We start from the raw sequence: 12,353 nt of genomic DNA on the forward strand, positions 1-12,353 counted from the left end.
CCATCAGTGGGCATGTGTGTTCCTCCCACCTTTTGGCTGTTGTGAGTAATGCTAGTATGGACACGGATGTACAGATATCTCTTTGAGACCCTGCTTTCAGTTCTTTTGGATATTTACCCAGGAATAGAATTGCTGGACCACATAGCAACTCTATTTTTAATTTTTCAGAGCTGCCTGCCATATTCTTTTCCATAGCAGCTGCACTATTTTATGTTCCCACCAACAGTTCATAGGGGTTCCAATTTCTTCATATCCTCACTTGTTATTTTTTGTGTTCTTGATAGTAGGCATCCTAATGGGTGAGGTGGTCTCTCATTGTGGTTTTAGTTTGCATTTCCCTAATGAAAAGTGACAGTGAGCATCTTTTCATATGCTTGTTGGCCATCTGTATATCTTCTTTGGAGAAATGTCTTTTCAAGTTCCTTGCCTGGTTTTAAGTTGGATTGTGTGTTTTTGTTATTGTTGTTGAATGGTGGAAGTTCTTTATATATTCTGGATATTAACTTCTTACAGGTATATGATTGGCAAGTATTTTGTCCCATTCTGTAGATTGCCTTTTCACTCTGTTCATTAGATCTTTATAATTCTTTTTATTTATATATATATCACTCTGTATATATATTTATTTATATATTTATATAAATATATATTTATATTATTATATATATTATATATATTTATATAAATATATATTTATATTATTATATATATTATATATATTTATTTCAGAGAAGGCAATAGCAACCCACTCCAGTACTCTTGCCTGGAAAATCCCAAGGACGGAGGAGCCTGGTAGGCTGCAGTCCATGGAGTCACGAAGAGTTGAGTCAGACATGACTGAGCGACTTCACTTTCACTTTTCAGTTTCATGCATTGGAGAAGGGAATGGCAACCCACTCCAGTGTTCCTGCCTGGAGAATCCCAGGGACAGGGGAGCCTGGTGGGCTGCCATCTGTGGGGTCGCACAGAGTCAGACATGACTGAAGTGACTTAGCAGCAGCAGCAGCAGCAGCATATATATTTATATTATAAATATATATTTATATTTATATAACTATATAAATGAATTTATAATTTATATATATTATATATTTATATCATTCTGTAAAGTAAGTAGTGATATCCCTCCTTTCTTTTCTAATTTTAGTAATTTGAGTCCTTTCTCTTTTATTTTTGGTTATACTAGACAAAACTTTGTCACTTCCATTGCTGTTTTCAAAAGAGAACCTTTTAGTTTGTTTATTTTCCCTATTGTTTTCTTATTCTCTGTATCATTTATCTGTGCTTTTTTTTTTTTCTGTGCTCTTTTTAAATTGTTTTCTTCCTCTGCTTTCTTTGGGTTTAGTTTCTTCTTCTTGTCTAGTTTGTTAAGGTGGATGGTTCAGTTCAGTTCAGTTCAGTTCAGTCGCTCAGTTGTGTCCAACTCTTTGTGACCCCATGAATCGCAGCACGCCAGGCCTCCCTGTCTATCACCAACTCCCGGAGTTTACTCAAACTCATGCCCATTGAGTCGGTGATGCCATCCAGCCATCTCATCCTCTGTCGCCCCCTTCTCCTCCTGCCCCCAATCCCTGCCAGCATCAGGGTCTTTTCCAATGAGTCAACTCTTCGCATGAGGTGGCCAAAGTACTGGAGTTTCGGTTAGGTTACTGATTCGAGGTTTTTTTTTTTTTTTTTTCTTTTAATGTTGGCATTTATGGCTATAAATTTTTCTCTAAGCATTTTTGAAGTTGGTAAATATTTAGACATTATACCTATGGCTGATTCATGTTGAGCTTTGACAGAAAACAGCAAAATTCTGTAAAGCAATTATCCTTTAATAAAAAATAAATAAAAAAAAAAACGTGAATGGAAAAGGGATGGTGGGATGAATTGGGAGATTAGGACTGACACAGATACACTCCCATGTGTAGAACAGATAGCTAGTGGGACCTTGCTTACAGCACGGGGAGCTCAGCTCAGGGCTCTGTGATGACTGAGAGGAGCGGGATGGGAGGGGTGTGAGGGAGGCTCAAGAGGGACGGGATATGTATATGCATGTGGTTGATTCACTTCGTTGTACAGAAGAAACTAATTTAAAAAATAAGTGAACTTCAAGGCAGGGTCCAGATTCTTTAATTATACTAAAAATTTTATTGAATATTAATTAATTAATGTTGGATTAAAGTTTCCTATTTATGGGGAGATTTGTCACTGAGATTGAAGTAAGACACAGTAGCAAGGACACAGAGCTGAAATTGGGGTCGTGACGTGTGATTCTGGCTCTGCCATTAACCAGTTGGGTGATCTGCTGCAAGTTAATAACCTTTGTTTCTTAATTTCTTCATGAGGTCCTTTAGAAATATTTTAGAAGCTTTAAAAAATGCAGTTTAATGAAGCTTGAGAAGATGTGTATAAAATTTTTTAATAATAATTTTTATTTTGGGGCTTCATGTTCAGTATTGACTAAATGCTTATTTTAAAAAGTACTTACTGGTTAGTCTAGACAGTGAGTCCTAGGAAGGCTATGGGGAGCCCTCAGATGAGATCTAGTAAAGCCCAATTTGCTATTATTGTTCAGTCTAAAAGATTCTATGAGATTCTCTCATCTCTCTGTTAGTGTTAAACCTACTGACCCATTCTTTACTACAGTCACCATTAAGCTTAAAGCAGTATATGTTCCAACCCTGCAAGATGCTACCATTGAGAGCAGTTAAGAGTAAGAGCCCCGGAATCACATTGCCAAGTTTTGAATCTTGACCTGGTCACATACTAGTGCTGGAACCTTGAGGAAGTTAGTCTCTCTGTGCATCGGTTTTTTCCACCTGTGAAATGGATATAATAGTAGTATATACCAGGCAGGGTGGTTGTGAGGATTGAGTGAGGTAACATATGTAAAGAACCTGGCAGATAGAAAGCATGAATTAGGTGTTAGGTATAATGATTGCCTTTTTATACAGTTCATGGGGTTCTCATAGCTAGTATACTGGAATGGTTTGCCATTCCCTCCTCCAGTGGAACTGATGCTTTCAAACTGTGGTGCTGGAGAAGACTCTTGAGAGTCCCATGGAAAGAAAGGAGCTCAAACCAGTCAATCTTAAAGGAAATCAACCCAGAATATTCTTTGGAAGGACTGATGCTGAAGCTCCTATACTTTGACCACCTGATGTGAACAACTGACTCCTTGGAAGAGAACCTGATGTTGGGAAAGACTGAAGGCAGAAGAAGAGGGTGACAGAGGATGAGATGGTTGAATGGCATCACTGATTCAATGGACGTGAACTTGGGCAAGCTCCAGGAGATGGTGAGGGACAGGGAAGCCTGGTATGCTGTAGATTGCACATAATTGGACTTGCCCTCATGACTGAACAGCAACAGCAATTGATGATCGCAGATTGAAGCAGAAGCTTTGAAAATCATTGTGGAAGACATCTACTATTCTTTCATACCTAGAGTAATATCTTTTTCTTACTGGGGACTGCTCTAATTTTTGCTGCCACATGAACCTACTAGAGATTTCTTATCCCAGACCGTGGCCTGGTCCCGGAGACAACATGTGACCTAGACTAGGCCCATAGTCATAATTGTTTCCTTGGCCATATTACCACTTGAACTGGGTCAGTCAGAAAGTATTTTCCTAACTGCAGTTAAATAGCTTTGCCTCTTGGGTCATGAGCTAGAATGATTTGAGACTCATTGGTGCATTTGGATTGTTTATTTCTGAGTTGTTTTTTTTTTTTAAACAAATTAACATTTTAGACACATCCTCGTTCATAGTGTATCTGTGAGATTAACAAACCTGCTGGAGTAGAACTTGTATTTTTCATTTAAATACATTGCTTTCACTCTCACATTGAGCCTTTTTTTTTTTTTTAAATTTATTCTAGGTTTCTGTACAAGATGAACTGGTTCAAGTGCAGCCAAAGTTTAAAAGTAGTCTACTTGAGTCTGTGGAAGTTTTTCGTGAGGATGTAATGAACTTTGCAGAAGCGTACGAGATGGTAATTAAGTGTTTCACACTCTGTGTTAAGATATTTGGCACAATGTTTATATGAGATGAAAGTGATGAACCCTGAGAAATATACTGTGATTTGTACGTTGTGTGCAAGAGGCTATCTTCGCATAGTTGCAGCTATCAAAAAGAGGGGATAGCTGTTCCTTTAAGCATGTTTTATATAAGAGAGAAGAGAAACAATTTAACTGCTAAAAGGAGCAACAATTTTGGAAATCATGAAAGGAACACAGAGTCTGCTTTTGTCCTTTCTTAGGGCCAGCATATTCATAATTAAAAATGTGGTACAGTTGTTGGAAGGCTGTTAGAAACTATAAATGTCCTAATGCCAGGGTATCATGCAACTGATTTTTTCCCAGCTCTAACTCTTAGAGAACCAGAAGGGTTGCTGAACATAAATAATAAATGTCATCCTTGGTCAGTCCCACAGACTCCTCAACGTGGTATATGACTAATAATGGTTGACCTTTATGAAGTTAAAGCTCAGAAGTTGGATGTAGTCCCTAACATATTCTACTTTCTTTTAGTGATCATAGTAGATATAAAATCATAAGATAATTTAAGCCCTTGGTGCTACTTCTATAACACTTTTTCTTTCATGTGTACTGAACATCTCTTTTCGGTTTGATTAGTTAATATTTTATTTCTCTATTATTCTGTTATACTGGACATATGGCATATTATTTAGCATATCCATAATATTTATGATTGTACAGACCATTTGGGGTCTTTTTTGCAACTGTTTTCTGGCTCATGGCCTCCAAAGACTGCCTTCTGCTACTTCCAAGTATTCAACCTGTGTGTGTCTCTGTTTCCATATTGGGCTAGACTATTAGTGAGAGGAAGTTGTTCTCAGAACTATGTATCAGTTATTCTAATGCACAACCACAGCACCATCATTTATGATTGTAAATGAAATGAAACAGAGTTCTTGTATTGTAAATGTCATATGAGATGTAATTTAATCACATATTTTACTAACTATGTCAAGGTCCTTAAAAAATGAATGGAAGTTAGAGTGATGCAAATGTACTAAAATTGATTGTGATCATAGTCTGTGAATATAATAAAAACTGTTGAAGGGTACATTTTAAATGAGTGGATTATATGATATATGAATAATATCTCAATGAAACTGTTACAAAAAACAAATGAGAGCTTCATATACAGGATAAAGTTAGATCATGTAAATTAAAAATCATGTTTATTTGTTTAAAAGGAAATAATAGATAAACCTAATAAATTGATAAATATATGTGATTAGGAATTAAAATGCTGATTATATTTCATTACAGGAAGGACCCATGGTTCCAAATATACCACCCCAAGAAGCTAGCAACAGGCTACAGATCTTTCAGGTAAAATTACATTTTTATGGTTACATTGACATTCCCTGTATTTATACTTAGGTGGCTTCCATGGTCATCTCACCAAGGAAATACAGAGCTGCTGTCCAAAAATCATTGTTTTTTTCTTTACTAGGAATACCCAAGATTGAGTGGATTATACTACTTCTTTACTCATTTGAACCCTGTAGGAAAGATGACAGTCTAAAATAGTAGAAAGGTCTGAATTATAGAATTTTACAAATGTCATTTTATTACTTTCAGATGTATTTATAGGAACTTGAAATGTATGTCTGGGGACCACTTAATTTATTAAGGAAATAATTTTATATAAAATGATTCAGAATGCTTGAAAGTTAATTTTCATGAGTACTTAACTTTTCCTCTGATAGCTTGGTATCAGCATGAATTTGCTTCACAAATCCTTGTTTCATAGATAATATTAAATAAACTTCAATATAGCTTTTATCTTGATTATAATAAATTCTACTTTAATGGGTTCTGAATTAATTACATCTTACTATAATTTAAAAACCTTTTATAGGCCAATTTTGATGATCTATGGAGGAAATTCGTTACATATTCATCTGGAGAACAACTTTTTGGGTTGCCTGTGACTGACTATGAGGTTTTACACAAAACTAGGTAAGTTTCGAAATTGAACAAGTTTATTATAAATAATTAACTGTCCATTAGGTGAACATGTCATCATCATTAAATCCTTCATTGTACAGAGAAGGGTCTGGCTTGGAAAATTCCTAAATAGTCCCCTCATTCCTAGCTATTCCTATGTTATTGAATACACAGTCTCCATATAAAATATATAGCCTTTTGGCTAACATCAAGTGTGGTTTTCCCTGATAGCTCAATTGGTAAAGAATCTGCCTCCAATGCAGGAGACTCCGGTTCGATTCCTGGGTCGGGAAGATCTCCTGGAGAAGGGGTAGGCTTTGGGCTTCCTTTGTGGCTCAGCTGGTAAAGAGTCTGCCTGCAATGCAGGGAACCTGAGTTCAATCCCTGGGTTGGGAAGATCCTCTGGAGAAGGGGAAAGCATCCACTCCAGTATTCTGGCCTGGAGAATTACATGGACTCTGTAGTCCATGGGGTTGCAAAGAATCGGACACAATTGAGCGACTTTCACTTTGAAGTGTAGTATTCACAGGTGGCACAGCAGTAAAGAATCTGCCTGGAAATGCAGAAGACACAAGAGACCCCAGTTCGATTCCTGGGTTGGGAAGATACGCTGGAGAAGGGATAGGCTACCCACTCCAGTATTCTTGAGCTTCCCTTGTGGCTCAGCTGGCAAAGAATCTGCCCGTAATGCGGGAGACCTGGGTTCAACTCCTGGGGTGGGAAGATCCCCTGGAGTAGGAAATGGCAACCCACTCCAGAATTCTTGCCTGGGAAATCCCATGGACAGAGGAGCCTGGGGGGTTACAGTCCCTGGGGTTGCAAAGAGTCTGATGTGACCGAGCACGCGTGCCACACAATGAGGACGTTTTCATTTACTTGCCCCAGAATCCCTCCTTTCTTCTTGTTTTGGATATAACTGCATCTGGGCACATGAGGGAAAGCTTTTGGTAGGAAAGTGATGTTTAAAAGGCAGACTTAAAGGCAGACATGATCATAAAAATCCAGCTTGCATTTGAAAGTAAAGAGATCAAATAAAACATTAGTGTTAACTTTGCTCTTGTTAGCAAGTTTTGGTCACATTGTTTGCAGTGATTGGTATGGTTATAATAATTGAACACACTTGGTAATGGCACATAATATTTTAATTTGGAATATTTGAGAGCTATAAACCTTAACTTAATTGATGGAACTTTAATAAAGTCTTTGGAAACTGACGGGGTTGCATACATGTTGGTATAAGACATTATACACATAATGTATGAAATATTTGATTAGATGAATTCTGCCTATCCAATAATGGAATTTATCTTTAAAATATATGTTACATAATGACTTAATTATTTGGTTTCCCAGAAAGGAACTCAACTTGCTGCAGAAGCTGTATGGACTATATGATACTGTGATGGGCAATATTAGTGGTTATTATGAGATACTTTGGGGAGATGTAGATATTGAAAAAATCAATGCAGAACTTCTGGAATTTCAAAACAGGTGAGTTTCAATCTCATTAAACTTAACCAATTTATAGTGCATATTTTAGGATCCTATAGGAATTTCACAACTGGTTTTATCTTCTGATATATTGCTGTATATTCATAACACCTTCTTCAAAGAAATGTATAGATGAAATAATTTTTTTTCTTAAAGATGTCGTAAACTGCCAAAAGGACTTAAAGATTGGCAGGCTTTTTTGGATCTGAAAAAAAGAATTGATGACTTCAGTGAGTCATGTCCTCTACTCGAAATGATGACCAATAAGGCGATGAAGCAGAGACACTGGGATCGAATCTCTGAGCTAACTGGAACCCCGTTTGACGTGGAGTCAGATTCTTTTTGTCTTAGAAATATTATGGAAGCACCGCTCCTTAAAAATAAGGATGATATCGAGGTACATGGGATTTAAAGTCTTGCAAATGACCTGTTAAAGAATTTCTCCTTTTTCTCTTCTGACAATTGTACAAATAAACATTTTATTCAAGGGTGTACTGACTGCCCTATATAATGTACCCTCAAAATGTCAAATGATCCTGAACATTCCTTGGTTTGGCAAAATAATGCTGTAACTCACGGACATAATATAATTATTTGAATTATTTAGTTTTGGAGCTCCTCAATCTGTCCTCTTTGTCCCTTAACTATACTCTTTTTAAAAATTCTGTTTATTTCTATGTTGTGTTCTTGGTGGATTCCTCAGAACATTTTCCAACCTTCTAATTCTATACTTTTTACTATTAGTCTAGTAAATACTTTAAATTATTATATATTTCCTTCAAGATTTTTAATTTGTTCATTTCCATTTTTATGCTTAGTGTTATTTACATTTCCATCAATAATGTGCAAGGATTCCTTTTTTTTTTTACATCCTCACTAACACTCTTTCTTGTCTTTGTGATGATAATCCAACAGGTGTGAGGTGATACTTCATTCTGATTTTGACTTGAATTTCTCTGATGATACATGATGTGGAACACCTTTTTATGTACCTGTTGACTCTTTGTATGTCTTTTTCAGAAAAATAGCTATTTAGAAACTCTGTCCATTTTTTCATCAGATTGGTGGTTTTTGCTGCTGAGTTGTATGAATCTGCTGTATATATATATTGAATATTGACCCCTCATCAGAGTTATTATTTGTGAATATTTTCTCCTGTTTAGCAAGTTACCTTTACATTTTGTTGGTTGTGTCCTTTGCTGTAAGGAGCTTTTTAGTTTGATGCTATCCCACATGTTTATTTTTTACTTTTGTTACCTTGGCTTTGTGTCAAGTCCAAAAAAGTCATTGCCAAGACTGATTTCAAGGAACTTACCACCTCTGTTGTCTTACAGGAGTTTTATGGTTTCGGGCCTTTAGTCCATTTTAAGTTAATTTTTTGTGTGGTATAAGATAGTGGTCTAGTTTTGTCCTTTTACATGTGGTTATCCTGTTTTCCCAGCACCATTTATTGAAGAGACTGTCCTTTCCCCATTGTATATTCCTGGCTCTTTTCTCATAAATTAATTAAACATATAGGTACGTTTATTCTGTTCCATTGTCTCTGTTTTTATGCCAATACCATACTTTTTTGATTACCATAGCTTTGATATAGTTTGAAAGCAGGAAGCATTATGCCTCCAGCTTTGTTGCTTTTTCTCAAGATTCCTTTGGCTAAAGGTTTCATAAAATTCTTTGGTTTCATAAAATTTTTAGGATTTTTTGTTCTATTTCTTTTATTTATTTATTTGACTGTGCCTGGTCTTTGTTGCAACATGTGAGATCTTTGTTGCAGCATGCAGGACCTTTCTTTGAGGAGGGCAGGCTTAGGTGCCCCAAGACATGTGGGATCTTAGTTCCTCGACCAGGGATCAAACCTAATCCCCTGCCTTGGAAGGCAGATTCTTAACCATGGACCACCAAAGTCCCCTTGTTCTATTTCTTGAAAAATGTCATTGACAGGGATTGCTTTGAAACTGTAGATTGCTTTAGGTAGTGTAGACATTTTAATGCCAATCTATGCTCGTGGATTATCTTCACATTTACTTGTGTCTATTTTAAGTTGCTAGCTACTAAAGTTGGAATGCAGTCTAAAACTCTACATTTTTACTCCCCCCCTACATTTTGTTTTTGGTGTCACAGTTTACATCTTTTTATCTTGTGTATCCACTGACAAATTATTGTAGTTTTCGTTATTTTTACTAATTTTGTCTTTTAACCTTTCATACTAGATTTATAAGTGATTACCCCAATACCTTTTACAACATTAGACTATTCTGAACTTTACTATTTATTTCCCTTTACCAGTGAGATTTATACTTTAATATAGTCTTCTGTTACTAATTAGCTCTGTTTCATTTTAGCTTAAAGAAGTCCCTTTAACTTCTTTTTTTTGTAAGACTTATCTAGTGATGATGAACTCCTTTAAGCTTTTGCTTGTCTGAAAAACTGTTTATCACTCTTTCAATTTTGAAGGACAACTTCACCATGTACTGTATTCTTGGTGGCAATTTTGTTTTTATTTTCTTTCAACACTTTGAATATATTGTGTCACTCCCTTTTATCCTGCAAAGTTTCTGCTGAAAAAACTGCTGGTAGTCTCATGGGGGTTCCCTTGTACATAACAAGCTGTTTTTTTTTTTTTTTTCTTGCTGTTTTTAAGATCTCTCCTTGTCTTTAACTCTTGACCCTTTATTTATGTGCTTTGTTGTGAATCTCTTTGGGTATATTTGTGTACTAAGCAAATAGGCTACTTTTTCACAGAAAGCTTTTTAGTAAGCTGCCTCTGTGCTGGGCCCTGGGTTGGGTGAGTACAAGCAAGCTATTCAAGAGCTATTTCTCAGTTCATTATGGGCTTGTGGGTCTCAAGGACATAAGCCCTGAATTTGGGAGCGGTTGCTTCTTTTTAACAGTATATATATGTCAAAACTTTTGTTTTTGAAGCATTTTTGCCCTATAAATGCTGTTCAAATACTATTGAAGGAAACAATCAAGAAATTAAAAAAAAACCAAACTTTGATGATCACTTCATTCTTACAGTAGGTTTTTACACTTAAGAGTATAGCTGTTCATAGGCTGTGCTTTTGAAAAGTTCATTTCGCAAGTCCAGGGAATTCTAGGATTCAGTTATTAGTTATTTTCCCCCTAAACAGAGTCTCGGCGTTGTCTATGCCAACACATTCTTCTTTGCTCCACGTACCCTGCTAGGAGCCTAGCTGACTGCTTACTGTTACTTCAGTCACTGCCTCGAAAGGAAGCCTTTTCCCTTCTTATCAAATGTCCTCTCCCTCCCCCTGTTGGTATCCTACTTATTCTCAGACGTGCCCTCCTCCATGAAGCCTTTCCTCCTGACTGTAGGCAAAAGTCATTTCTCCCTTCTCAGAACTCACAACAGTTAACACCACTCTTATTACACTTACTACACACTGTGTGTGTTAGTCGCTCAGTCGTGTCTGACTCCTTATGATGCCATGAATTGTAGCCCGCCAGGCTCCTCTGTCCATGGAATTGTCCAGGCAAGAATACTGGAGTGGGTAGCCATTTCCTTCTCCAGGGGAGCTTCTCAACCCAGGGATCGTACCCAGGACTCCTGCATTGCAGGCAGTTGCTTTACTATCTGAGTTACTAGGGAAGCTCTCCTACACACTAATTTGTGGAAATTCCTTGCACCTTCATATCCTTTCCCATCTCTGAGATTCTGTGAGTCCAAGTAGGAAAATCAATTGAGGTATGTTGGGAAAATACCTTAATTTTATTTACCTTTGTGAGACTTTCATATCAAAAATTCTCAGAAAAACAGGAAAATCCATAAAAATTAGAATTAACTTTTAATCAAGTGAGATATTCATATTAGGGTTAGAAGAGGTGGGACTATAGCAATGTTTATATATTACTTTAAAGAGTTCAAAAGAATCTCACATATATTCTCATTTGCTTCTTTTAACAAGCCAGGGTGCGGCTGTGATTATGTCCATGTTGGCTGAAAAACAACAATTAAAAATATAAACATGAAACATGATTTAAGTTCCATATCTCATGTATCTCAGTTGTGTCCAACTCTTTGCAATCCCAGGACTGAAGCCCATCAGGCTACTCTGTCCATGGAATTTTCCTAGAATACTGAAGTGGGCTGCCATTTCCTTCTCCAGGGGATCTTCTTGACTCAGGGATTGAACCTGTGGCTCCTGCATTGACAGGCAGGTTCTTTACCTCTGCGCAACCTGGGAACCCCAATGATTTTCTAGGGCCAAACTAAAAAGTTCTGTGATTCTAATGCACTGAATTTGTAATTGAAAATGTCATGACATATTCTTTGATTTCCCTCTGAAGGATATTTGCATATCTGCCATTAAGGAGAAGGATATTGAAGCTAAGCTGACTCAGGTGATTGAGAACTGGACCAATCAGAACCTGAGTTTTGCAACCTTTAAGGGAAAGGGAGAACTCCTGCTCAAAGGAACTGAATCGGGAGAGATTATCACCTTGATGGAGGACAGTTTAATGGTTTTAGGTTCCTTACTAAGCAACAGGTAATTGTATAATTTGCAGGGGAAGGTTTTGATTTGTCATTTAGGGTAATATAATTTTAGATAAAACTCCAATTTTGTAGCTGTGGCAGAACATGAGATTCTGACCTAAAGGGTTGACTCTTGTCAGTCCTTACATGAACTACCTATTTTCCCTAATAATCATGGCCTCAATTTTTTTTTGTTACTCACCTTCCCATCATAATTATTCTCCCCCAAATTGGCAGCTCATCTTCTGAATATCTTGACTCCCTACCAAGATGACATCTTCATTTTATCTTTCTATCTCATTCTTTGATTTTTTTTTGTCATTGTCCTCCTTGGCTGAACCTCCTCAAGTGTTCACCCAATAGCCCAAGAAAAGTAGGCTGGCAAACATGAAGGAAT

At 36.8% G+C, this 12,353-nt stretch overlaps 1 protein-coding gene across 2 annotated transcripts in view; it reads left to right on the top strand.

Annotated features, from left to right (window-relative positions):
• Positions 1 to 12,353, top strand: part of DNAH8 (dynein axonemal heavy chain 8) — a 318,410-nt gene that overhangs the window by 111,065 nt on the left and 194,992 nt on the right. For both annotated transcript variants that reach the window (XM_061146069.1, XM_061146068.1), the window contains exons 27-32: positions 3,867 to 3,980; positions 5,287 to 5,349; positions 5,882 to 5,982; positions 7,324 to 7,461; positions 7,618 to 7,858; positions 11,770 to 11,969. In XM_061146069.1, coding sequence (XP_061002052.1) covers positions 3,867 to 3,980; positions 5,287 to 5,349; positions 5,882 to 5,982; positions 7,324 to 7,461; positions 7,618 to 7,858; positions 11,770 to 11,969 — 857 coding nt within the window. The remainder of the gene's footprint in view (positions 1 to 3,866; positions 3,981 to 5,286; positions 5,350 to 5,881; positions 5,983 to 7,323; positions 7,462 to 7,617; positions 7,859 to 11,769; positions 11,970 to 12,353) is intronic.

Source organism: Dama dama, chromosome 7 (assembly GCF_033118175.1).
Source record: "Dama dama isolate Ldn47 chromosome 7, ASM3311817v1, whole genome shotgun sequence".
NCBI lineage: Eukaryota > Metazoa > Chordata > Mammalia > Artiodactyla > Cervidae > Dama > Dama dama.